Source organism: Heloderma suspectum, chromosome 6 (genome assembly GCF_057233095.1).
Source record: "Heloderma suspectum isolate Gila_16-S chromosome 6, 16-S_ref, whole genome shotgun sequence".
Lineage (NCBI taxonomy): Eukaryota > Metazoa > Chordata > Lepidosauria > Squamata > Helodermatidae > Heloderma > Heloderma suspectum.
In genome coordinates this window covers 97,488,420-97,514,810 of record NC_139463.1, presented here as the reverse complement: position 1 = coordinate 97,514,810, position 26,391 = coordinate 97,488,420, and the positions used below count along the sequence as shown (strand labels likewise).

The window sequence follows — 26,391 nt, the reverse complement described above, 5'->3', positions numbered from 1 at the left end:
GATTGGCTGAGCGAAGCCACAAATCAGGTTCGACAGCGCTCGGCGCGCTGGGCATTGGAAGAAGGAAAAGGAGGAGGTCGTGGTCCTACACACCGCCGGCGGTTTCCAGGATTGAATGAAGATGGGGATGGGGGTGCAGCGAGAGAGGGGCAGCTGCGAAACAGGGCGCTAGGAAATGCACTGGTGATGGGAGGAGAAGGCCGGGTGGAATGGGGGCGGAGATAGGTATAGGACAGGGATGAGGGAACCTGTCGCCTCTAGATGTCCTTGAACTACAACTCCCATTATCCCCAGCATGCCGGCGGGGACTGGTGGGGGGCATAGAAGGTGGGTATAGGACGGGGATGGGGAAACCTCTTGCCCTCTAGATGTCCTTGAACTACAACTCCCATCATCCCTGGCATGCCGGCTGGGGCTGGTGGGGGGCATAGAAGGTGGGTATAGGACGGGGATGGGGAAACCTCTTGCCCTCTAGATGCCCTTGAACTACAACTCCCATCATCCCTGGCATGCCGGCTGGGGCTGGTGGAGGGCATAGAAGGTGGGTATAGGACGGGGATGGGGAAACCTCTTGCCCTCTAGATGTCCTTGAACTACAACTCCCATCATCCCTGGCATGCTGGCTGGGGCTGGTGGGAGTTGGAGTCTAACAACCTCTGGTTCCCCATTCCTGGTATCAGGGGCCAAAGGAAATTGCACGGTAGATATAAGAGGTAATGATGGAGAACTGGGGGTAAAAAGATGGTGTGGCAATGACAGAGAATCTGGTAAAAGGAGGTTGGATAGAACTGGGAATGAAAGGAGATGGTAGAGTAGCTAAATGAGATAATGACGGAGAACCGGGGTAAAATGAGACTGCGGTGAAATGAATAGCGGAGAATCGGGTAAAATGAGATTTTGGGATAGACTAAGGGGTAAAAGAAGGTTGTGGGGTAGAATCTGGGGTAAAAAAGTGTGAGGTAAATGGTGGTGTAATGACAGAGAATGAGGTTGAAAGGAGACTGAGTTATAATTGGGGTACTGCAGCCCGCTGAGGTCACCTGGGGCTCCAGTGACAAGGATGGATCCAAGAGCACCCCCAAACTACAAACCTGCTCCTTCAGAGGGAATGCAACCCCCATCCCGAACAGACAGTTCCCAAACCTGGGAACTGCTCACTCATAAGGTCTCTGTCTTAGAATTCAGGTTCAATTTACTAGCCCTCATCCAAGCCAGAATTGCATACTGGCACTGGCTCAGAACATGCATGGCCTCCCTTGAGTCAGATGTCACACAGAAATAGATGGTGACACCTTGCCCAAATCCCCTAATGACTGCTCCCAAAGGCTCTGTGTGGGTAGCAACTAAAAGGTGTAAAATGAAATTTTAAATGTTAACAAAATAAAAATCACATCATTTTATTAATGTTCTCCACCTATCTCCTAGCTAAACATCAGAAAGCAAAACAGATGGGTCTTACAACGCTTCCAAAAGTTGCTCAAGCTTGCAGCCTGGCAACTTTACAGGGAGGGGAAATGACATGGGGAGGGAGGCACTGAAAACCTGTGTTTGCACACTGGCTCATTTCAAGGAACCATTAAGGCTGCAGTCCTATGCAACACTTACTTGGGAGTAAGCCCAATTGAACTGAGTGGGATTTCCAACGTGCATGGAAGCAGGCTGCACAGAGCATTTAAGGTGCAATCCTATGTATGTTTAGACAGAAAAAAGTCCTACAATTCCCAGTGTGCCCCAGCTAACAGATTTAAAACAGAAACTGAAATACTAAAATGCTTGGGAAAACAAGAAAGTCTTCACCAGGCACCAAAAAGAGCACAACGTAGGTAGCAGGCAAGCCTCTCTAGGAAGCTCATCCAGCGTGTCACAACAGAAAAGGCCCTCTTCTTTCTAGCCACCCAGCTCACATCCTTTGGCAGGGGCTCCTGGAGATGGACTGCTGAAGACAATCTTAGGGTCCAGGCAGATATATTGTTTTAAAAGAGGTGGGTTAGCAATTTTTCAGTAGTATTTATTAGTTTGTTTGTTACATTTCTATATCATCCAATAGCCGAAGCTCTCTGGTGGTTCACAACAATTAAAACCACAAAATACATAATAAAATACAATATAAAATGTAAAAGTTTAAAACTACAGTATAAAAGTACAAAGCACAATAAAACCTAGTAGCAATGCAGACATTTAAAATACAATAGCAGATTTAAAACAACAGTGCTAAAAGACTAAAATGCCTAAGAAAATAAAAAGATATTCACCGGGCACCAGAAAGAGCACAATGTAGGCCCCAGGCGAGCCTGTCTTGGAAGCTCATTCCACAACTGGGGTCCCACAGCCAAAATGGCCCTCTTCTTGGTAGCCACATGCCTCACTTGCTCTGGCAGAGTCTCCTGCCAGGCAAAGGACTGCTGAAGATGATCTTAGGGTCCGGGCAGGTACATAGGCTTCCCAGGAAGTCCAATACAGCAAAATCAACTATTTCCTAAAAATCCAGGACAAGTCCATGAAGTGACACCCCCATATTTTCCCCTGATTTGGCATATTAAAACCCAGCGTCTCTTCATATCAACTCTACTTTTACTGCAATCTTTTTATTGTGTTTAGTGTTTGAATCAGCTATGTACTTTTCAGGTAATGTGCTAGTAAATAACTCTCTTCGTAGTGCTAAGTAAGAGTCCTGCTGTCCACCGACTTTGATTCCTTTCCTCCCCAGTGATTGTGGAAAGCGGACGCGCGCGCGGGTTGACGCGCACTTACGATTTTCCTAGCGTCGTGTAACCTAAAGTTGTCAATGGCACCCTTCTTGGACCAATAGGGACGCATCTTGACTCTACCAATGAGCTTTCACGAAAGCAATCCCAGGTTGTGAATGGCGCCACCCAGATCGGCCTGAGCCTGTGATCCATGAGACCTATTCCGTTGGTAGAGTCGCTTTGCGCCTCGTGAAGGGAGCCAATAAGACTTCTCAGATTTAATTGACAATAAATTCAACCAATGGGCGCTGCCGTGAACAGAAACGGCTATTACTAGTCCCTGAGTGACGCCTTGCCCTTCCCAATAAAATTTGACCTTGGTAACGGAATTATAAATGCCAATGAATAAATTATTATAATTATTATGACGTCTTTTTTCCCTCAGATATTTGAAATCGTTTTAAAGTAGTTCCCGCCTATAACTGGCATACAAGTCGGCCAATAAGAGGGTGAAGGACTCTAGAAGGGTTTTAAATTTATACGTGACTACCAAATTAGCGAATGGAGACCTAGAAAATCGCTTTATAGGCAGTATCTCGCTGTTGAATGACACTTCATCTCAACCAATCGAGTCTTAGGGTGGGCGTATCCGCCTTTGAGGGCGCATTCTATGTTTACATGCTTAGCCATTTTAGCTGAGGATATCCGGTCTGCGCTACTGCAGTTTCCCCTTCAGACCGAATGGCGTCTCCTCCTTTGTCATATTTCCCTCATGGCAAATTAAGTTTGGTTTCGGGGTTTAAATGCGAACGCTCTTCTTGATTGTCATTTCGGTCAACCAATATGTTTCTTCTTCCCACCCCTCAGAAATTAAATTAAAAGGGCTAGGGAGAAGATGGGAACCTTCGTTTTGACTGGCATTGAAGTACGCCAATGGGTATTCAACTATTACACGAAAAATCTCCTTCCCGCGCGGATTGGCGAACGTTTCCTTCACCGCACCAATGGTATGTCAAGTTCATGAGGAGGCAGAGGCTCCCTCAACGTTGACTGACGCTCTCACTCCCCCCCCCCCCGATATTTCATCGCCAAAAGCTTTCGGGGCGCGCGTACGTGCGAGCACCGAGAAGCCCAACCTTTTCTTTCCGATTCGCCCAATGGGGTTTGAGCCTTGATTGATAGACGGGTCTTCCCCCTTCTGACGAACAGAGGCCCCGTCAGCCAATAAAAGCTTCGGAGGCGGGGACTTTTCTTCCCTTTTCTTGTCTTTGGAGTGACAGCGCCGCCGCCCAATGGGCTACTCAGGCCCCGCCCTCTGCTCAACGAGGCTGGGGGAGTCGGGCCAGCGGTTCTCTTTCTGTCTCATTCGCAAGATGGCGGAGGCTGCAAACTGCATCATGGAGGTGAGGGAGTGTGGGAGGGGGAGGAAAAAAGAGGAAGGAGAGAAGAGCTTGAGGCAGCCAGTGCCCTATAGACCCTGCCCCTTGGGGTCCCCTCTAGACTCCCCATTTAGCCATTGGGAGGGGGAGTTGCTCGCCTAAGACCCTTTCCCGTTGACCCCCCCTCCATTGCTTGGAGGGGCCTATGGTGTCTGACTGTCGTAACGAGTAACAGCCCCACAGCTTCTCCCGCCCCCCTCCACTGCCTTTCCCCATTGATTTCTTCCCTTTCCCACATGGAGCCTTGTGCTGCCCCATAGAAACTCATCGCCGCCTTCTCCCCCCACTCCTCCCGTAGGCACTCAGTCTGTTTCCACCCCATATGCCTGCCCCCTCCCCACATCGTTATTACGCCTATAAGATGCGGTTCATGAGGGGGGGCTCCCAGTGAATATGAATCTGGGGATGAGATTGAGTTGGATGTGGGGCTGTTCTAGTATTAATATTAAATAGGCCCTCCTGTTGGCTTCTCCTCCCTTTCGCTCTCCGTTGGCTCTCTCTCCCATTGCATTCCGCCACGCGCTCGCCCCCTTCTCCCCCTCCACATAAAGCCCTGCACCCCTTTCCCCAAATAATTGGATTCCTTTCCTCCTCATGGTAGCCGCATGGCACGCCTTGCCCCCACACAACTCCGCCCCGCTTTCGCCCGGGGGGAGGCCCATGGAACTCCGCCCCTTGCCAGCCCTGTAGGAGGATGCCGGCCCCATAGAAACCTTCCACACGAGCACACCATGTAGAATCCGCTCTCTACGCACCCCACAGGCTCTCCTGACCTCTGCAGAGTCCCTGCCCCGCAGATATTCTCTGGCCACTTCTTCCACGCACCCCCCCCAACCACTGCATGTAGCCTCCCCGCTCCCCATAAGAATGCTGCCACAACAATTGAGGTCTTTGTTCAAGAAGCATCTGGCCCTTTTGACTACCATATGTTTCCCTAGCCACCTTGGTTCCTTTCTTCTGTGAGCCTCCTGGAGTATTTCCTCCTCCTCGTAATATTGAGGCATCATGAACCTGCTGGAGCCTTGGAGCTCATGGAAATTCAGCTTCTGTTAAATCCCTTCACAGACCCAAAAGAGCCTCCCTCCAGTGATTCCAGGCCATTTGTTAAATGTTCTTCTAACCCCAGAATGCTGTTGCCAAACAGCACCCCTAACCCTGTGGGGCTGGCAGTATGCTCACCTCAGTTTATTGGATCATTTGTCTCCTCTTGCCTAGTCTTTGCTGGTCCCATAGGGAATGCCACAGAATCCTTAAAAGTGGTTGCCCCTTTACCTTGGCAGAACCATTGTGCCCTGGTGATAAGGGGGCTCTGAGACTTTGTGGAGGGGTTATCTGTGGCTGGGAGGGATGCCCCTGCGGCCATACTGGTTGCTTGTGGTTCTGTGAAAGCTGCAAGCCAGGGAAATGAAATTCGATTTTAGGAGGAGACCTTGTTGTGCTTTTGGGCTGTGTGACGGGGCAGATGAGGAAGGATAGTGGGGTTGTGAGGGGGACTGATATTGGGAAATCCTGGGGTCTTCTATGAGTTAGGGTTAGGGAGAGCTCTCAAAACTTGGGTAGTGAGTTTGATGGGTTCTGTTCAGTTGGGGGAGGAAACATGTAGGAGGAACAAAAACGGGGGTGGGGGTTTAAGACGCTGGAGGTTTCAACACACAGGCTTCAGGTGATAAGGTTAAATTTGCAAGAAGAATGCTGGGAGGAGAAATGAAAGATTTGGATTGGAACTTGGGGTTGAATTGTACTAAGAGCTTGGAGAGGGAGCTGCATGGGGCCTGGAGGGGGGAAAGATGTGTGGCTGAACAGGGAGACAGGAAATTGGTGTATCTCCCGCCCATTTCACCATGTGGTGCTTATTTGAACAAAGAGGCATCCTGTATTGGGACAGGTCTTTGAGAACTCCTTCCTAGCTTCCTCACTGGAAGGGGAGTGGGGCCCAATGGTTTGCTGTGGGAAAGGTTGCCTTGCTGCCCTCTCTTGGCTCTTAACATTTTGGATCCCCTAAGAGGCAGTTTGCATAGGTCTGGTGCCCTTAAAACAGCCCTCCAGATGTTTTGGACTTCAACTCCCAGCATTCCTAATCATTGCCTGTTCTGGCTGGGGCTGATGGGAGTTTCAGTCCAAAACATCTGGAGGGCACCAAGTTGAAGACGGCTGCCTTAAAGGCTGTCACTCGACCACATCCAAAGACAGTTACCTAGGAGTTTTGTGGAGATGCTCCCTGTCTCTTTCCCCACTGAGAAGTTAAAGCTGATGTGCCAGTGCTTCAGGTCTGCCCAAGCCAGAGAGAAGCCCTAGTCTGGCACAGGGTAACTTGCATCAGGTTAGACAAGGGGGAGCCTGCGGTGATGACCTCTTTAGATTTGGGCTGGGGTTGGTGGTACTGGCAAGCTGTGATGTTGGTCCTGTGTATCTGTGGCTAGAAATACAACAGAATGGTTTTTTAAAGTCCTCTGAGAGTCATGGACACCTCTGTGGGGATTGACTTTTAGAAGTAGTGAAACGGAATGGCAAGAGTACTGAGGATGTAGGACATGGAGTTGTCCCAAATGGGAATGTGGAATGACAAGTTCGTGTTACTGCATAGCTATTTTCCTTGCATATCTTAAATAGCCCATGCAACCTTTTTTGCCATTCTGTTTCACTTCCATGGCTTTAAATTGTCACTTCTAGCATGGCTGTGAGACCTTTCTTACCAGTCCCTTGTGGAAATGCTGTCCTTAAACATCTTCACCCTACACGTAACCCTTCCATCTTGAAGAGTGGGGATGGAGGTGTAGGTTGTAGAGGGTGCTGTCATATAACAAAGCAGTCTGGCAGAGCCCTTTATAGCCTGGCCTACCAACCTTGACGGTATTTCGGCTGACTTTATTTTTCTATTCTCGGCATGGGATTGTGATAATCCCATAAGAGGCCTTTTTTGGACCGGAGGCAACCTTGTTCTGTGTACTGCAGTTGTCATGTTGGTGACGTGGCTGTAGGAGAAAGTGCATGCATTATTTGGGGGCGGGAGTGTGTATGTCTCTCTTTACTATAGGGGAGCTGCTAATGAGGACTTCCTCCCCATTCCTTGCATCTGCCTGTGTTGCCATGGCAATGGTACCATGCTCTGGAAGGAAACCTGGTTTTTCTAGACACCAGTGGCAGCAAATGTAGCCGGAGCTGCCTTTTGACACCCCCACGCAGTCTTGTCTCTGTGTCCTTGGACACCTTTTGCTACCTCTTCTCCCCACCCCAATTGTTAACAAGACCCAGTCTCCGGCTCAGTTCCCGTTGAGCTCTGAATTGACCTTATTTCCCTTGTTACTCTCTCTCTCCTAGAATTTTGTAACCACGCTGGCTAATGGGATGAGCCTGCAGACTCCGCTAGAAGATGTAAATATCCTTTGAGTTCATGAGCGCTAGACTAGTGCCCAGCCCTGGGTGTGGGTGAGGCACACTAGCCCAGACCAAATCTGGTTTCCTTGCTATGTTGCTAGCTTGCCAGTCTATCATCTAGTAGCCCCCCTTCTCTCTCTTACATTTGTCTTGTGCTAAAACTGCCTCCGTAGTTGCTCCCCTGCTTTCGTAAGCAGCTTGCTTAGAAGTATTTCCCTTCAAAGCCACTAGGAATAACCTACCACCATTTCCCAGGAATTGTAGATGTAGACTATAGGACATTCTGCTTGCCCTCCCCTGCCCTCCCCCTCCAACCCATCTCTACAGAATCTGTTTAAATTCCTGCCTCTTCTAGCTTGCTTCTGTGCATATTTTGGACCACATAGTTAATTCTGCTTATCAGCCCTCTCAGCCTGGGTGGCTAAACAGTGCAGAATGAAAAAGGATGGGGCCCTTAACAGTACTTTATTTGTGGAATGGATGTTCTTAATCCACACTGATTGAGAGTATGGGGCCAGGTCATAGTAGTTCACTGCAGATTGTTCAATCTGCTGGTAATGCAATCTTGTGCTTATGCCCTTAATGGAACCTTTCTGGAGGCTACTTCCCTTTGATCCAGATAATTTAGGATTCTATATATGTCTGCACATAAAATATAGGGTATTTTGGTACATAATCCCCCCTTTTGTTTAGAGTGGGGGGTGTTCATGTTTCTAGTCCTCGCTGTTTGATAGGAAAACATGGAGAACATGAGGGCAGATCTGGTTGAAGGCTCAGAAACTTCTTTGGGGAGGTGAGGGAGAAGGGAGGACCAGTTTTGGACTTCCAGTACTGACCAGAAGCATAGATCTCTTGCACTCAGCCCAGCTGCTTGTCTTGTCTTTGCACGTAGCTCCTACTTCTGCACGCCTATTGCCTCTAGTGTTTGTGAGCCTCTGTTACTGACACGCACACACCTTCCCAATTCTAGCAGAACACTGACTCCCCTCAGCCCCCGAAACCTATATAGTTGGGATCAGAGATATAAAGTTAATATATCCAACTCAAAGACATTCTGGAGCTTATTTTCTGGTTGAAAAGTTGTGGGGTGGGAAGTGTCAGTAGCACAGAAATCTAAATATTTATTTTTCTCCTCCCTTCATGTCTCCATTTTTAAAGAAAAAAAAATAGCTGCAAGGTGGCACATTTGCTGGAAATGAATGCATTGGGGCGGGGGGTGGGGGGTGCACTGAGAGAACTGGGTGGCTCTGGGGCACGGGCTGCAGGGTCGTTGCGCTGGGGGTCCTTGGCTCACTCTTTCCTTAACTTACGTTGCAGCTCCCCACACCTGGGGACAGTCAGGGGCTAGAGCAGCTCAGGAGGTAGGCCTGCACCAGCACAGCCTGCCACCCTTCCCCTGGGAGTGAGGGTGGAAGGGCTGCCCCTCGAGTGTCGGGTGGACTTTGGAGAGCGCACAGCATCCATAGATACTGTACAGCTAATAAGACTGGAGTGGCAAGTCCTGATGGGTTTCTGCCAGAGGACAGATCATTCCCTGCCACTAAATGGAGCCGTGGTTTCAACCCCGAGTCCATCCGTGGCAGGGGAAAAACACACCAGGCACCTGCCTACCTGGTCATTCAGGCACACAAACTTACTCCTTAAAACCTTTAAGTGTTCTCAGCCCGGCACAGGGTTGGCTTCTAAAATTCCGGACCACATGGTACTGTGGCACCCTTTTAAGAAAAACGGTTTTGCTGCGGTATAAGCTTTCGTGAACTATTCCTCACATGTGTTCTAGTCTATGAAAGCTTATGCTACACTAAATCTGTTTTTTAAAATTAAAATATTTATAAATCACCTTTCTGCCAAAAAGGGCACCCAGATACCTTTTATGAATTGTTGTAAATGGAGAGAGCTTCAGCTATGGGGCGGTACAGAAATGAAATAAATAATATTCAAATACAAAGCAGTCCAGAATTAAGAACAGAGCAAGCCATCTTTAAAACATCCAGGAACTGAAGAAAGCTTTAAAACCTATAAAAAAAACAACCCTAAGTTAAACTGCCTTTATGGCCTGCCTGGAGCTAGGCAAGGACTGGAGGCAATCTGGCCTTAGGGAGGGAGTTCCATAATCTGAGTGTAGTCGTGAGGCAGCCTACCCTACCAGGTGCCCTCCAGGTGTGTTGAGAAGATAGATCTTCCTCATCCCTGGCCATGCTGGCTGTAGAGAATGGGAATTATAGACAAATCTGGAGGATACCAGGTCGGGGGAGTTTGCTTTAAGGCATTGATCTTCAGCAGACCCTCACGGTGGTTTCAAACAGATTGTCTTGGGCTCTTGTATTATTGCAAAAGTTCTTGCATATTGTGTACAGAGTAGGAAGCAGGCTACCTCCAGCTGCTCTTTCTCTGGCTGATGGCTGGGGCCAGGCTGGTCTTCTTTTGCTGCGATGTTCTTCTGGAGGAGCAGGGCAGCAGCCTCTCAGTGGCCCTTAGTCATCCAAACAGCAGCTGAGGCAAGAGTGAGCTTCCCTTTCATTTCTGCAGTCCTGGGGCAACTGGAAGTTGGAACCAAGTGTTATTCTGGGGGGAAGGAGGGGGAGCGAGAGCAAGATCCTTGCAGCTGTTCTCCGCTAGCTGGTGTCTTGATGCAGGGCCTTCCCCTTGCTGTGGTCATTGAGGGCAAGGCAGCCTTCCCCTTGCTGTAGTAACCTTCCTGCGATTGCAAGGGACGTAATCTCCTAGTGGCCCTTCATCGCCTGAGCAATGGATGAGGGCAGAGTATGCTTCGCTCTGGATCTGCAGTCTCAGAGTGATTCCAGACCTCCTTCTCTAACAGAACTGTTAGGAGCCCTATTTTCCTTTGCATTTGGTCAACCTTAAACTAGTGGGCCACTTGTGACCCTCCGGATGTTTTGGCCTACAGCACCCTTCAGCCCAACACAGCAGAGGAGTTGGGCGGCCTGTGTCTGAGCCGTAGAGGCAGCTGTAGGTTTACACCAGTGCTCTTGAGTGATGCCGACAAGTCGAGAGAGCCCGTGCAAATGCAGGAACCCCGGCATAATGCACTCTTAATGATCCGCCACCCATCTCCCAAGAACTTGAGCCTCTGTTCTCTGACCCCAGCTGGGGGTAGCTTCATAGTGTGTTGCAACAGTCTAGCTTTGAAGGCATGACTGATATTTGAAAGGCACAAATCTGAAAGCAGGTTGCAGTCTTTCTTTCAGAAGGCTGTTCGCGGGCAGGCACAAACGGCTCTCCCCCACCCCCAAGGACGCACATGCTTGAAAAAGCAACTTATGTGAATGAGTCCCATGTACTGATCTGAGGCCATATCTTGCGCAGGCATATGTTGTGCTCAACCCCCCCCCCCATTTCTCCATATTGCTCAGGAGAGCTGAACCATATGGAGCCTAGAGAAGTTGATGTTGAGAAAGTGGAGGGGGGTGGGACCTTAAAATGTAGTAATAGCAAATGCAAGTGGTCTCCTCTTAGTTCTCCCCCCCCCCCTTGCAATGCCTGCATCTTGGGGAGAGGGTGGAAATCTACATGTTTAGACAGAAAAAAGTCCTACAATTCCCAGCATTCCCCAGCCAGCCTTGCTGGGAGTTGTAGGACTTGTTCTGTCTAAACATGCATAGGATTTCCCCCTAAGTAAGTAAACGGCTCAGAAGTTTCTAATGTCTATTCCTTCTAGCTTTTAGAATTGCTTCTGTTTTGAAATGGAGCGGTCTCCTTAAAAATGTAGTGAAATACTTTCAGGGTTTTTCCCCCTCCAAGATGGTCAATTAAAAACAAAAACCACAGAAGGTTTTTACATCAATAGTTTAATCTGTGTGCAATCAAAGTTAACCCGTTCCAGTGCAATCTGAGCTAAAATAAGCTCTGTACAAGAATAAGCTTGGATAATCTCTCAAGGCAGGTGAATGCTTGGCTAGCAAAAGAAAGGTATGCTTGTGTAATCTTTGAGGCTTTCAAAGCATGATGGTGTTCACCTTTAGGGGTGGGGAAGTAACTTCAGCCATTAGGTGCAAGCAATTTTGGTATGTTTTAGGACTAATATTTGGCCCCAAGCTAAAGCCCACAGCAGCATTGGGAACCCTGGACACCTGGATGTACAAAGCTGTGCTATGTGCAGAAAGGAGTGATTAATGCCATTATGCTAAAGGTTTTCCATTGAGCTAGGAGAGAGCAATAGAACAAAGCTGTTGTTTTCAGTGGGAGTAGAAGATGATGGGTTGTAGGGATTTCTCTTTAAAACTCAGTAGATTCCTGCTCAGCAACTAACTTTGACAGAGAGCCATAGTTAGTATTCAGTTTTGCAGTGGGACATGGCTAGTATTGGTACGATATTGCAGTGCTACTGGGGTACACAGCACTTTGTGGTGTGGTGGTGGGAGTGTTGCACTGAGTCCAGGGTTCAAGTCCTCGCTCAGCTGGGACTCGCTCAGACCTTCCTCATAGAGTTGTTGTGAGGATAAAATGGAGTAGAAGCGGAGGATTATGTACGCTGCCTTGGGCTCCTTGGAGGAAAAAGGCAGGATAGAAATATAACAAAGAAGGAAAAAGGGAAACTCCACAACAAAATCCCAAGTTCCCTGCCCAAAGGAGCTTGTAGCCTAGTAGAAGGGAACATAGGGAGGCGAAAAAAGGGAGAGACAAGACTAAGGGAAAGGTGTGGAGAGAGCCCTAGCTCATACCTGGAACACATGTGTGGCATGCAGGAGGTTCCAAATTTGGTTTCTGATATCTCCATTAAAGCAGCTTTCCCCAACTGGGTGCCCTCCAGATGTGTTGGACTGCAACTCCTAGCATCCCCAGCCATCACTGGTTAGGGGATGCTGGGAGTAACTGTCCAACATATCTGAAGGATATCTGGTTGGTTGAAGGAGCTCTGGTAGCAGGGAATGGGAACGTGACACTACCTAAAAAGCCAATGCTGCTCAGAACAGACAGCGCTGTGCTACCTTACGAAGCCTGAGCAAATGCAGCTATGCCCTTCCAGCTTGTTTCTGTTAAATAAATGTGAGGATTTATTGATTGATTGATTGTTATTATGTTTCTATACCGCCCCATGGCAGAAGCTCTCTGGGCTGTTTACAAAAGTTAAAAATTAAAATATAATATACAGAGTTTAAAAGCCATTTATGTAAAAGCACACAGACAATATACACAAACAACATATAACTAAAATCAACTTTGAACTAAAAACAGTTTAACAAAAAAATCCAACAATAAAAACAACACAGCTTAAAAACAGTATACAAGAGTCAGCAAAGGGAACAAGAGTTCTAAAAAGTGAATGCCTGCCAGAATAATAGAGACTTTAATTCATGCTTAAAGACCTTCAAAGAGATCAGCAGGTGGATTTCAACCGGCAGGTCATTCCACAACTGGGGGGTGGCAAAGGAAAAGGTCCTCTTGCATGTGGCTGCCAATCTAACATTAGGCAGCCGCAGCAGGGAACCCTCAGAGGACCTTAAGTGGTGGACTGGGGCATAGGGGAGAAGGAGCTCCCTGAGGTACCTTGGGTCTAGACCATGTAAGGCTTTGAAGGTAAGAACCAGCACTTTATATTTTGCTCGGAAACAAATTGGCAGCCAGTATAAAGATTTTTAAACAAGTATAATATTGTCTCCAGGGGATGTCCCAGAGTCCAACCTGGCTGCCATATTTTGTACCAGTTGAAGTTTCCGAACTAAATATACAGGCAGCCCCAAGTACAGCACGTTACAGGAATCAAGCCTAGAGGTTACCAGCACATGCACCACCGTTACCAGGTCCACATATTCCAGGAATGGGCATAGCTGGCGTATCAGCCAAAGTTGATAACAGGCGCTTCTCACCGTGGCCTCCACCTGGGGTGCCAGGAGCAGGGTTGGGTCAAGAAACACCCCCATGTTATGAACTTGCTCCTTCAGGAGAGTGCAACCCCATCCATAACTGGGTGACATACCTCAATACCTGAATTAGGATCCTTCATGATGAGCACCTCTGTCTTGCCTGGATTCAGCTTCAGCTTGTTCTCCCTCATCCAGCCCATTACCGACTTCAGGCAGCCATTCAGAGGAGTCATACCTTCCTTGGATAATGATGTTAAGGAGAAATAGATTTGGGTGTCATCAGCATGCTGATAACACCCAGCCCCATTTAGGTCCAGGGCAGACACAAAGGTGGTCCACTGTAGTTAATGGGGTGCAGAGCAATCTGCCTCCCACCCGCAACCCAACCCAGCCATTGATTTAACTGATGCAAACCCTGCTGTAGGCTGCTGCAACTGGAGCATCCTCCATAAACCTCTTGATGGAGTCGGACTGGCCCTGGTGTTGCCAGTTGCAGCCTTCCCCAAGCTGGTGCCCTCTAGATGTGTTGGGTAACAACTCTCATCCGCAGCCAGCATCATGGTCCATGCTGGTTGGGGATGATGGGAGTTATAGTCCAACACATCTGGGAGGTACACGCTTGTAAACGGCCCCTCACCTGGCCAGACGTCGTAACTACCTCCACGTTTGGCTTGGGGGAGGTGGTGGGGGATGGTTATGACTTCCGACTACCCAGGCTGTTAAAATAGATACACTGTAACATACTGAAATATCTACTTATGGGGAAGTGGAAATCAGTAGCAGCTGAATGTTGTGTCTCTTTTTGTCCCTGGTTAAAAAACACCAATGCATTGAATTAGTCCTTCCAAAACTGAATTATTTTTGCTGCTTCGTAAGGATGAGGTGTTGAAGAATAAGCAGTGATAAAGCAGTTGGGGTATTAATGTTGCTTGGTATTTAGGGCTGTCCTCCGGTTAATCCCTAAATAAGCAACAGTTCTAACAGAATCACCACACTGGCTGGGTTCAGACAACACACTAACCCACACTCAAGGGTTGAGTGTGGGTTGTCATTGAACTGTGGATAATCGTGTTGTCTGAACCCAGCCGTGCTAATAAACCATGCTAACAAACCATTGTTGACCATGAACAACCCACAGTTCACAACCCAACAACAAACCATGGGTTCTCTTCATGGGTTGTCTATGGTTACAAACCATGGCTTGTTAGAGCATCTGGGTTCAGGCAACATGATAACCTATGTTTCAACAACAACCCACAGTTCAGTGACAACCCACGCTCAGCCCTTGAGTGTGGGTTATGATGTCTGAACCCAGTCATTTTTTGCTTTCAGATGATGCACATGCTGGCTGGGGGTGATGGGGGTTATACTTCAATGAGCATTGCAAACCTATCTCCAGCTGAAGGATCTTGGGAATGTGTGTCAGGGGGTAAAGGAGCCGTTGTGTTTAAAAAGCAGTAGAAAGGGGCTTGCAAGTTATATCAAGGCCTTGGGGTGATTCGGGCCTGTTCCATCTTAACTGCCTCTGTCTTCCGCCAGGTTTCATGCACTCAGCCGGAAAGCAGCGGCAAGCCAACAGCGGAGGAGATGACGTCCAAGGATTACTATTTTGATTCTTACGCCCACTTCGGGATCCATGAGGTGATAGTCAGCTGGGGTGTGGGTCATAAAGCACCTCCATGGCAAGTGACCCATTCTTGCCTGCCACAGGGGGTGTAAAATGGATTTTGGAAAGGCTCACTGACATGCATCTCCACCCTCTTCTCGCCACCCTGTAGGAAATGCTGAAGGACGAGGTGCGTACACTGACCTACAGAAATTCCATGTTTCACAACCGGCACCTCTTCAAAGACAAAGTGGTCCTGGACGTTGGGAGCGGAACTGGAATCCTCTGCATGTTCGCAGCCAAGGCTGGTGCAAAGAAGGTTATTGGGGTGAGTGAGAGGTGGCTGTAGGCATGTTGGCCTCTGTTGTGTCATGGTGGTATTCCTAACTAATCCTGTGAAAGCTATTGGGGTACTAGGCAGCACAGGCATGGGAGTCTGGAGTTCTGTGCTAAAGGAGCGCCAAATGCTGCAACCACAAAACCACCGTTGGTTTGTGGAAACCATTTATGCCTATTGGATAAGGGTGGGGTGATCTTTTAAATCTCCAGCAGAACTCTCAGCACTTTTGCACAGCCATGAAGACCAGAAATGTCTATGTGCGTCATGCGTGCACACACACTCCTACGTGCACTCCTTTGTTAATTGTAAAGGCCTTTTTTCATAAGTTGAAAAAGGTGGGAGGTCATTATTAAGACTCTTTGCTGGGTGAGCAGAAAAGGGAAGGAGAAATATTTTTACTTCCTTGTGGTGCACTGGGATATGAGACCCCTCCCCGTCTCTCTCCCCTCCCCCCCCCCCGGCCCCTCTTTGGAACTACCCTCTTAACAGATTGAGTGCTCCAGTATCTCTGACTATGCTGTCAAAATTGTCAAAGCCAACAAACTCGACCATGGTGAGTAATTGCTTTTTTTAACCTCTGCCTCATTTACCTTGATATCCAACCAGAAGCCAGTGTCCTGTAGGGTGAAATGTGGCTGCTGTTCTCCCATAGCATCCTTGGATCCCTCCCTGGTTTTCTTTCTTTAGGGCAAGGTGTGCTGTGGAATCTGAAAGCACTGCCCCTTTTGCAACTCTGACCAGTGTTCACCTATAGTTTGCTCTAGGTAGTCACCTGGAGCCCTTTTGATTTTGCTATTTTGATTTCTCCATTTCCCTTTTGATTCTTCTGCCTTTCCATTTAAATGCAGGAGTGCAAATTTCCAGCTGAAGTTGTCTTGTGGTTTGTTTTTTTCCTGCATCTTAATTTTGCAAGGGCAGGCTTGAAACATGGTCCTCCTTCTCTACCCCCTCAGTGAAAACTCTGACTCATGCTCGGGTCATTTCTCATCTTGTCACAAGTGTAACCAAGAGAAGGTTCTCCAGCCTTCTCTTCTGCACCTCGGCCTCCTCGTCTCTTTTCAGAACTCAGCTGTCAAATTCCTTATCCCCTCATCGCACTGATGTGATGCATTTCCTTTAAATATTATACTGGTTCTCTTCTGTTCCAGCACAAACCTCATCATCTTCAAAGCCTTCCATGGCCTGGCACCCCACAACCTTTTGGCTTTCATATTCCAGTATATCTCTGCCTGTGGCCTTTGCTCTGCTGTTGGCCATCCAAAGTTCTCATGCTCCACTATTTCTCCCTTGATCCCCCTTATGCCTGGATCTTCCTCTCAGAACACCTTTATACTACTGCCTGTGTCTCCTTCCTTCCAGTCCCCTTCTCGAAACCACCATAAAGCCTCTGGCACCATCTTTTCGTCCTCATTCTCTACTGAAACTCAGGCTAAGTGCATGTAGCTGAATTTAACACACCTGCTTCCTGTGTGTTCCCTTCCCAGAGCTGAATTCTGGATCATAAACAGGGCCTGTTGTTGTGTTACTCCGTAAAGCACCTTGCATATTGTTGGGTGCTATTTGTTAATTCTTGCATTGGGGAGGGTCACTCTGGCCATAGCTGAGAACCTCTTGTAGTCCTTTTTGTTGCTGCTGCTTCCTCCTGTCCCATCCTATGTTGTTATTTCTTCCTCCCCTGAAGTGGTGTCCATCATCAAGGGCAAAGTGGAGGAAGTGGAGCTGCCTGTGGAGAAGGTTGACATAATCATCAGTGAATGGATGGGCTACTGCCTCTTCTACGAGTCCATGCTCAATACGGTCATCTACGCCCGGGACAAGTGGTTGGTGAGTCCCTCCCTGCCACCCTCTCCATCCCACCAGCAATTTCTGGGTCTATACCAGGGCCTTCAGCTTTCCATATCCTGATTTACTGATAATGGAGAGTGCTGACATCTTCCCTCTTGGAGTCCAGGAATGCCCTGCAGTGGCAGAAGAGTGGCTGTTGCTCTCTTGGCCAAAACAGTCCTTGAGAGAGTGAGCCTGACCCTACAGAATACCGGGATCAGAATTGGATTAGTTAGATAAAAGCAGAATCCATTTCTCCTAAGCCCTCCAATGTGATACTCATTGCTTTATAAATGGAACACTGGGACATCTTGTATTTCACAGGTGGACATCCTCTGTATATCAGTCAAATTTATCTGCAAGTGATCAGTTCAGATGTCTGGCAAAAGTGAGCTTCCCTCCCACCCTGAAACCTGCTGGGGAGGAAGAGAGAAAAATTGGGGTGGCAGAATGAGAGAGAAAAAGGTGGCCCCATCCAATGTTTGCACTTGCCCCATGGGTTGTTGGCATGTGGCCCCTGAGGGAATGCAGCACACACAAAAACAGGTTCCTCAGCTCTGTTGTATCCCATGCAGCTTTCCAGGCACTCCGTTTTCCAAAGAGCATTTTCTTGTTGCGCTCTTAACGTCTCTGGTGCTTCATGAAGAGCAGGTCTATCACTGGCTGTTAGTCACTATAGAAACTGGAGGCTGGATAAGATTGCATTTCAAATTAGTTACTGGGAATGCACTTAGAAGGGTTTCTAAGAATGAGGGGAAATGGGACCTTCCTCCTCCTTGAACAAAACAGTCCCAATGAGGATTTAAAAAGCCACTTCTTGTTGGGATGCTCTGAGCTGCAGAGGCTGCTTGGGATTAACTTTGAAGCAGTGCAGCCCCTTCAGAGGTACCTAGTAAGGGTGAGTTGCCTTTGCTTGAATTGTGTATGCAGGTAATGCTCTAGGGATTTTTAGGCTTGGCCTTCATGAAGGTCACAGCAAGAACATTAAATGTACAGTGCTATCTATCAATGTGAATGTGGCTTGAAACAGACAGTAAAGCATTGGTGTACATGCCCCTTAACCGTAGTAGCATTTTTCTGATGACTACGGAAATTTAAAGAATGCGACATGATGATTGAAACCAGGTCGGTTACCCGCGTTCACTTTTTATAATTCATATTGGTGGGTGTTTGAATTGTAACACGCCTCTCACCCAGTAGTTCAGCACAGGAAGTTAGATTCTCTGGGGAGAGAAAGGCTGTGGGCACTGTGAGGCTTAGCTGTCTCCCATTTTGTCCCAGACCCCCGATGGCCTCATATTTCCAGACCGTGCTACGCTGTACATCACAGCTATTGAAGACCGGCAGTACAAAGACTACAAGATCCACTGTAAGTAGCAGGTGGCACCGCAGTGGTTTGCAAGGAGGGAGGCCAGACCCAAGCATCTCCGGACAAAGAAGACAATGAGAGATGACGGGTGGGGATGTCAGTGGCTGGGGCAGAACATTCAAGAGACTCCAGCATCTGAGCTTTGTTTGGACAGAGCATGTCTCTCTGCTCACGATATGTCTAAGGCCCATGACTTTCAGACACTGCTCTGGGGAAACCTGAGATTTGCTGGAACATCCTTGGGAAAGATGACTACTGGCAGCCAAGCTTCCCTAAAACACAGCTTGCCCATGCCTACCCATTATTGCAGCCTGTGGTGCAGTGTCCAGCAACAGGGGGATGTGGAGTGTGTTCCTCTCAGTTCACTTGGGGTGTTGTCAGGTCTGCTGGGCCTCATTGCTTTGCGTGAACAGAGTGTGTACACGCTCAGACATGCCCCCACAACCTTCTGGAATGTAGGGGGTCTTTAATAGATAATTGGCTGTGGAAAGCTTTCCCTGAAGGCAGAATGCTTGAAAATGACGATCCTAGCCCAATCCTGCAGGGGAATGAAGTTTGGTTTGCTTCCCTTTGCTGGTACCCATCTTTTGTGGGTTAGGTGGTTGATTTGTTGCCAAGGCCTTCCAGGGTCTGATCTCCCTTTCCCCATCTGTGTCTCTTACCGCAGGGTGGGAGAATGTGTACGGCTTCGACATGTCGTGCATCAAAGATGTGGCGATCAAAGAGCCGTTGGTGGATGTCGTTGACCCAAAGCAGTTGGTCACCAATGCCTGCCTCATCAAGGTATGTGTGGCTGATGGGGATACCCTGCCCATCTGCCCCGTGACCCACCTTGGTTGCTGCTGCCGCTGCCGCCACCAAACACCCTATCTAACATGGAAGGCCCTTTGTCGGTTGGCCATGCTCTGTGCGAAGGGCACCTCTCTGTCCCCTGGAGGGGATTGTGCACAACGGATGGCCCAGGGAGACCAAGAGAGGACAGCATCTCTTACAGCAGGGCTGAGTAACTTGCCCTCCAGATATTGGACAGCAACTTCCGTCAGCCCTAGCCAGCATTGCCAGTGGCGGGAGATGATGGGAGTTGTTGATGGACTGCATCTGGAGAGCACAAGTTGCCCACTCCTGACTTACAGGGACCCTGAACATTGGGGGAAATTAACTTCCACCCCTTGTTAGTTGTCACACTGCTGCGTCTATCGTCAAAACAGTTCAAGGTGCACTAAGTGGACGGGACCTCCAATCGTAGCCTGGCTTTCATGCGCTCAGATTGATTCATATTTGGATAGTTGAGCAGTGTGCTGAGTAGAACTTAGAGGAAACATGGTGCCAGTCCATAGCATTTACAATCCACGCTTAGAGAAGTGGAAAAGTAGGCACGCGGAAGCTGGGCTGTTCCCTAATCTCACTGAATGTTTAGTTGTGATGTAGATGCAGCCTGGAATTTGCCTGCTGCAGCAAGTGGTTTGGCTTTCTTGCTTGAGTTACTTGCTCAGGAGGTATTTTTTTGGTGGTGCACCTGTGCTTGATTTCTTTGACACATAACTGGTAGGATTTCATATGCTCCTTGTTGAGGTGAGCAGATGACCTGTGGACAGTTTCTGCAGGGAAGAGGACACAGCCTTGACATGCTGCTGGGAGAAGATGGGTGGAAATAGAATACAGCAAGTGGGGACCAACTTGCAAAATGCTGCAGAGCCCTGTCTTGTAAAGCTGTAAGAAGCCAGTGAGGGAGGTTTCTCTGCCTTTCTTCAGAGAGGAGAGGACCTGGCACAGCCACCTCCTTGCCAGAGCTGACTAAACCCATGCAATGAGTAGAGCGAGGGCTGCACACATGCATAATCCTCCTCTAACCTTTTGTGTGTGTAAAATTGGCCACTTAGCTTAGGGGGTGGGTGGGTTCATATTAAATATATGTAGTTCTGCTCATCTCAAGGTTCATCTAGGTATGATGGAATCTCCCTTTTTGTGGGTGGCCTCTTTTGTCTCTAAAGTGATTGGGACAGGGCAACAGGAGTTTGCTGTTAGAAGGAATGATAGGTTTTTAATGTGTAGTGTTGGGCTGCTGAGGGCTGCTGATTGGTGTATGTGTACATTTGATCTAATTTCTTACTGTCTTTCATCCGCACTATTTTCTCCCCACCTACGGCTGGCAGGAGGTGGACATCTACACAGTGAAGGTGGAGGACCTCACCTTCACATCACCCTTCTGTCTCCAAGTGAAACGCAATGACTACATCCATGCCTTGGTTGCCTATTTCAACATAGAGTTCACCCGTTGCCACAAGCGCACTGGATTCTCCACCAGTAAGGGCCCATGGCCTTGGTTTGGGAAACTGAGAGGGGGAGACTTTGGTTCTGTGTATTCTAGGTGAATGTTCTGGTTTTAGAGGCTTGAGTGTTCTGGGAATGGTAGAACCTGGTGGCTGCATCTGAACAGGTGGTGGAACTTGCAACTTTGAAATCTGCTGCCTTAAGAACAAGCTAGCTAATAGACAGCCAGTACTTCTGGGAAGAATGTGCTATTGCTGGTGAGTGAGTTGCTCAGTTGCAGCCAGGAGTTAATCTAGTTGGTAGTTATGAGGCTGGGCTTTCTCCCAGCCTCGAAAGTCTAGGTTTTAGTAAGTGGGAGTTTGAAAAGCACAGCAGCTGATAACTTGAAGGCAAGGAGGGAAAGTTCAGCTCTTTTGGGTGGGTGGGGGGGAGCCTAGACTAAATGAAAGCTGAGCAAACTATAGGGCAATGTTCCCTAAATTGGCACCCTCCAGATGCCTGGACTACAACTTCCAGTGTTCCTGATTGTTGGCAATAGTGGCCTAGGGCTGGTGGGAATTGACATCCAAACCATTTGGAGGGCACCAGGTTGGGAAAGCCTGCTATAGAGGATACCATGTGTGGGTGCATTTCTCTTTCTCTCCTAGGTATGCCTCCCCATTGATCTCTCCTTACTGTTGTTCCCCAGGCCCTGAATCTCCCTACACTCACTGGAAGCAGACAGTCTTTTACATGGAGGACTACCTAACAGTGAAGACAGGAGAGGAGATATTTGGCACCATTGGCATGAAACCCAATGCCAAGAACAATGTGAGTCAGGTGTTTGGTTCTGACCCCTCTATTTTCCTCTGGAAATCTTATTGCATCACTCCTTCTAATAATGGCAGTGAGTGTCAACTGAAATGAAGCCTAAACTGGGCTGCCAAGAAACAAGAGGGAAGTATCTGTATGTTTCAGGGAGATGAGGCTTGCAGAAGTACCGAAAATACATTTATTTTTAGAAACTGCTACGGGGGGGGGGGGGTGCAGCGCAGGGGGGGATAGGGACCCAGAAGCAGTCCAGTGAGCATGCTCAGTAGCCATGGAATATTGGATATGAGTTGGAAATGGAAAACTAGAGGTCGGGGGAGAGAAATGGAGCAGCCTGCTTGAGGAGGGCCTGGCTAGCTGGCTGGAACCCTGAATAGGAGCACCCCTGTTATGTGGTGAGAATGCATTGCAATATTTTGTTGCAGATCCAGCTTCTTCAGTCTTGAATGGCAGAGGCCGACCCAATAAATATTTATTACATCACCCACTTAACTCCCAAGCAGTTCAGAGAGAGAAAGAGAGAGAGAGAGAAATTCAAGGGCCTTAAGGGCTGCACATTAGTTAAGCTGAAGGAACTGAAGTGAATGTGTTTGGGAAGAGAGACAGTGGGCCCCTTACTTGGGCCAGGACACATTTGGGTTACCACGATGTTGCAGGGCTCTCAAGAGGAATGAGTGGCTGCCATTCTGAGGAAATCAGTTGCTTCCAGGCCAGAAGCTGCTCTGAGTAAATCTCTCCCCAGAAGCCTGTGCCAGGCTTGTTTCTTCTCATTAGGGTGCCTGCACATGCTGTTTAAAACGCAGCCCTGCATTCTCCTTCCTGTTAAATGCTGTCCGTTGCCCAGAGCTTGAATTAGATGAATAAAATTGAATGGGGTTTTTTAGGACCTTGACTGGCAACTTGCTTTTCCACTTCGAGGAGGCATTGGTGGTGGCAGTGGCGGGATGTCTAGTTAATTCTTTCTCTTCTCCCCACAGCCCCCCTCCTCTCAACACTATTTGCTACACTTAGCCTCGCTCAACCTTCCCATGCTGGGAGTTGTAGTCCAACACATCTGGAGGGCACCAGGTCAGGGAAGACTAAGCTAGAGGCAGAGAATGTGCATGTTTATCCAAGGGCTGATAATTGGATGAGGTTTAAATGATTAATTACTTGTAAACTTATAAACAAATGAAACACAGGCTCTGAAGGGGCGAAAAACCATTGTATTAAGATCATGTCTGTGTGTCTCACAGGGGCCATCTCAGCAGAGCCTTTCCCTTGTGCTGCGGGTTGGGGGGTTAGAGGAATGCCCTGCTCTCCTCTATCATTATTCTTGCTTCTCTAAAGTGAAGGTATCCTAAAGGTGCTGCATATCCTCTGAGGATAGAAAAAGAAGAGCAGTAAGCATTGCAGGCGCTGTACGCTGTACGCCTGTCTTCTGCATTCCTTAGAAGGCTCCAAAGCACTCACCCAGTCAGCACCAACAAAGTGTCATGCCAAAGCCTATGGCGGCATATTGGGAATGTGTGATCTGAACAATAGTTGCTCAATGGCTGCAGAAGTCAAATTCTAACGCCTCCTCAGTCGTTCCCGCCTGCTGCCACCACCACCCTCAACATTCGGCTGCATAACCCTCTGTGATACTTGGCACAGCAAAGCATCTGGTGGCATCAAGAAAAGTTTGAAGGTTGCCGGATCGGAGAGGGCAGAGGACAAGGAGGCTAGGAGCCCAGGACTGTGGGGAGAGGTTTTAAAGTGCAGGTGTGAGCTTCCACGTGTTTATCGGTGACATGTTCATGTGAAGTGGACGACACTGTTGGTGTACCGGGAACGTACAGATCTGTTAAAATGCTGAAAAAAGATATTTATGGGGCAAGGGGGAGCAAATTCCACCTACTCTTTTGGAGGGGAAGGGCAGTAGCTTGTTGCGAGAAAGAGCATCTTGGTGAGGAAATAGATACGTTCTGACACCTTTCCCTTCTCTGTCTCATGCGCAGCGAGATCTGGACTTCACCATTGATCTGGACTTCAAGGGCCAGTTGTGTGAGCTGTCGTGTTCGACGGATTACCGGATGCGTTAGTCCATCTGCCCCCAGCCTGTTTTTTTCTCCTCCTCCAGCCGACCTTGCACCCAGAGCTAACCCCTCCCTGTCGTCCTATTCAGTTGGCATATCACTAATTCATTTCATTGTGTAGTTCCCTGTTGCTGCAACTCTGGGCCAGCAAGGAGAGAGAGGGTCAGTATTAGAGACTAGGGGGGAAATAGCCAAGACTCCCTTCCAAAACCCCATTGCCCCTTCTTTGCAAAATCCTCCCCCCCCCCCCCCTCAGCCAGGAACTTTGAGGCTGTTAGCACAACTGAAGACACGCACGTGGTTTATCCTTCTGTCCGTTTGTCCTGCGCCCTGAGGGCTGACAGCAGACTTCCATCATGGATTTTTTTATTTTTGTTAGTTAAATCATTGTCGGTCTCCCCTGACTAAACTGTGTTGCCTAGAATTCTTCTCCCTCCCACACCCTTTTCCAGAGTAACTCTGCTCCTCAGCAATCTCCTCCAGTGCAAATGCTGCTTGGGCTTTTGGGGTACACATGTCTAATCCAGTGTCCAAATGCAGGGGGAGGAATGGGTGTCCCAACAGGTGTTTTTTTTAATCAAGAGGGAATATGGAGATATGAGTGAGAGGAAAAAGGCATCTCCATTTTGTGGGTATTGTTCCTTCACTGACGGTTTTGTACTTTCCCCTCTTCAACTCCCTGTTCAGATCCATGGGGGGGGTGGGGGTGGATTTTTTAAGTCCCTTGCCCCTTTGAAAGCTGACATCGTGTGACTTTCATAACTTATGGTTTTTATATGGTTACATTCATGAGGAAAAAAAGAATAAAGAGGTTGAAACCACCACCACCCCTCTATTACTTGAAAACACCTACTCACCTACCTACGTGTAGCTACAGAATCACATTTAAAGAGGGGGGCCCTTTCCTTTGCCCAATATTACAGCTGTGTGACTAGAAAAATGGTGTGACGGGCTTTGCTGTGGAGAACTCTAGAACCAACAACTGGATCTTGTAAGCCTGGACTCCATCTGCATAAGCAAGAGGGTTATTTAGGAGGGCATGTTTTGCTTCCATACTGTTGCCACATTGGCTGGTGCAGACAAAATGCAAGCACTTGCTTACGCAGCCAGCCCAGGACATTTTGCTGCCTGAGGCGAAGGACAAGATGCTCTCATTCCCATCTCTCCCCCCCCCCATTTCTGCACAAAGAAGCCAACTGCGCTGGCAGCCGACTCTCCCAAAAGTAGTACCAGCACAGCAGCACCCTCTGCTCCTGTGAGCAGCGGGGCTAGCATAGGGAGCAAAGGGCAAGTCATACTGTGCATGCAGCTCTGCCCTCTAACACCTCACCCCACTGTTGCATCTTGTCACCTGAGGCAGCTATCTCACTGCCTGGGTGTAGGACAGCCCCTGCTTGCCGGAGACTGCAAAAATAGGTGCAGACAGCAGAACTACACACTTCACAGCCCCTCCAACATTAGCCACAAATGTGGAACATAATCCACCCTCACTACCAGGTATACTTAACAATCAACTTCAAATCCTGTTTTGCTTGGGGGGGGCGGGGAACTAGTTAGTGCTAACTGTGGTCAAGGGTGGCGCTGACGGATCCTTTAATTGTGGTTACAGTGGCGGGAGGAATTCTGGTGAGAGGGGGAGCATGGTGTGACTATGTGGTTTAAAGAGTCCAGATTGCTACTTAGGCAGAAGGCCAAATTTACAGAGCAAGCAAAGCGACAGCTTTTATTAGGCCAGCTCAGGTTAAAAATGCCACAAGAGCTGGGCACAGGAGTGTCTCTACTTCACTCCCCCCCATGAAATCCTTGCATGCCAGGGATAGGGAATGGGACTGCAGTTCCCATAATCCCTTGCCTATGGAGGCTAGGGCTGATGGGAGTTGCAGTCCATCAACATCTGGGTAGCCACATGTTCCCCACCCCTGCTCTATGCAGTTGGGTGTGAATATCATGGAGAACATGAGTTAAAGGGTTTGCTGAGATAACTTGAGCCACATCGTTGAAGGAAATACTGTTCTCCAGGTGGGAAGAAGGCTGTCAACGTGGACCTGGCTTGAGCACAAAGGGGGAGATGCCATCACCATATAGCTCTGTACTAGAGTGCATATTGAGCACAAAGGGGGAGATGCCATCACCATATAGCTCTGTACTAGAGTGCATAATCTGTATGCAGGAGATCCCAGGCTCATTCCTTGGCATCTCAAAAGTAATTGCCCATCTTAGGTAAGCAGGTGATAGGAAAGACCTCTGGCTGAGGATTATGGGTATTGTAGGCCAACACATGTGGACATTACCAAGTTGGGGGAAGCCAAGGCCTTTAGTTTAAAAGAGGTTAACACTAATTTGAGCAAAAGCAGGCTGAGTCTACCCTATGCAACTCTGGGCACGTAGTTTGTCCAAGTCAAACCCAACAAACAGCTGTTTATATACCTTTAAATCTCCAGATGTGGGAAATCAGAATAAGGCAGCTGCTGGGTTCTTCTGCCTGCTGAATTCTGAAAACTCTGTAAGTAAGGCTTACAGGTGTGTCCATACTAGTTTAAACAAATAACTTGCTCCTATGTCTGTTTCTTCCCCTAGTATCTTTAGTGGTATGCCTTGACCCAGCACCCAATATGCATCCCTTTCCTCATCCAGTGCTGGCTCCAGGTTTTGGAGGACCTTTGGGCAAGACACTGTCAATGGGCCCCTCCCTCAGTGAATCTGCATGCTCACCGCCATTGTCACCAGCTGCAACTGCTCCTCTTTCTCATCATTGCTGCCACTTGCTTCACAGCTAGAGAGCAAGTAG

The 26,391-nt window shown here is 48.4% G+C and overlaps 1 protein-coding gene across 8 annotated transcripts; it reads left to right on the top strand.

The window, feature by feature from the left end:
- The first annotated feature begins 4,051 nt into the window (after positions 1-4,051).
- Positions 4,052-24,424, top strand: PRMT1 (protein arginine methyltransferase 1). Of its 8 annotated transcripts, none has more exons than XM_084805403.1 (12): positions 4,052-4,090; positions 7,445-7,498; positions 8,819-8,862; positions 14,866-14,967; positions 15,105-15,260; positions 15,762-15,825; positions 16,954-17,096; positions 18,378-18,465; positions 19,133-19,248; positions 20,619-20,769; positions 21,425-21,546; positions 23,526-24,424. In XM_084805403.1, the coding sequence occupies exons 4-12, from the start codon at positions 14,914-14,916 to the stop codon at positions 23,607-23,609; spliced, it is 978 nt and encodes a 325-aa protein (XP_084661529.1). In that variant the 5' UTR covers positions 4,052-4,090; positions 7,445-7,498; positions 8,819-8,862; positions 14,866-14,913; the 3' UTR covers positions 23,610-24,424. The 8 variants fall into 8 exon arrangements, with proteins under 8 accessions (XP_084661529.1, XP_084661522.1, XP_084661524.1 ...); XM_084805396.1 differs by having other exon boundaries at positions 7,445-7,502; XM_084805398.1 differs by lacking the exon at positions 8,819-8,862.
- The last annotated feature ends 1,967 nt before the right edge of the window (positions 24,425-26,391 follow it).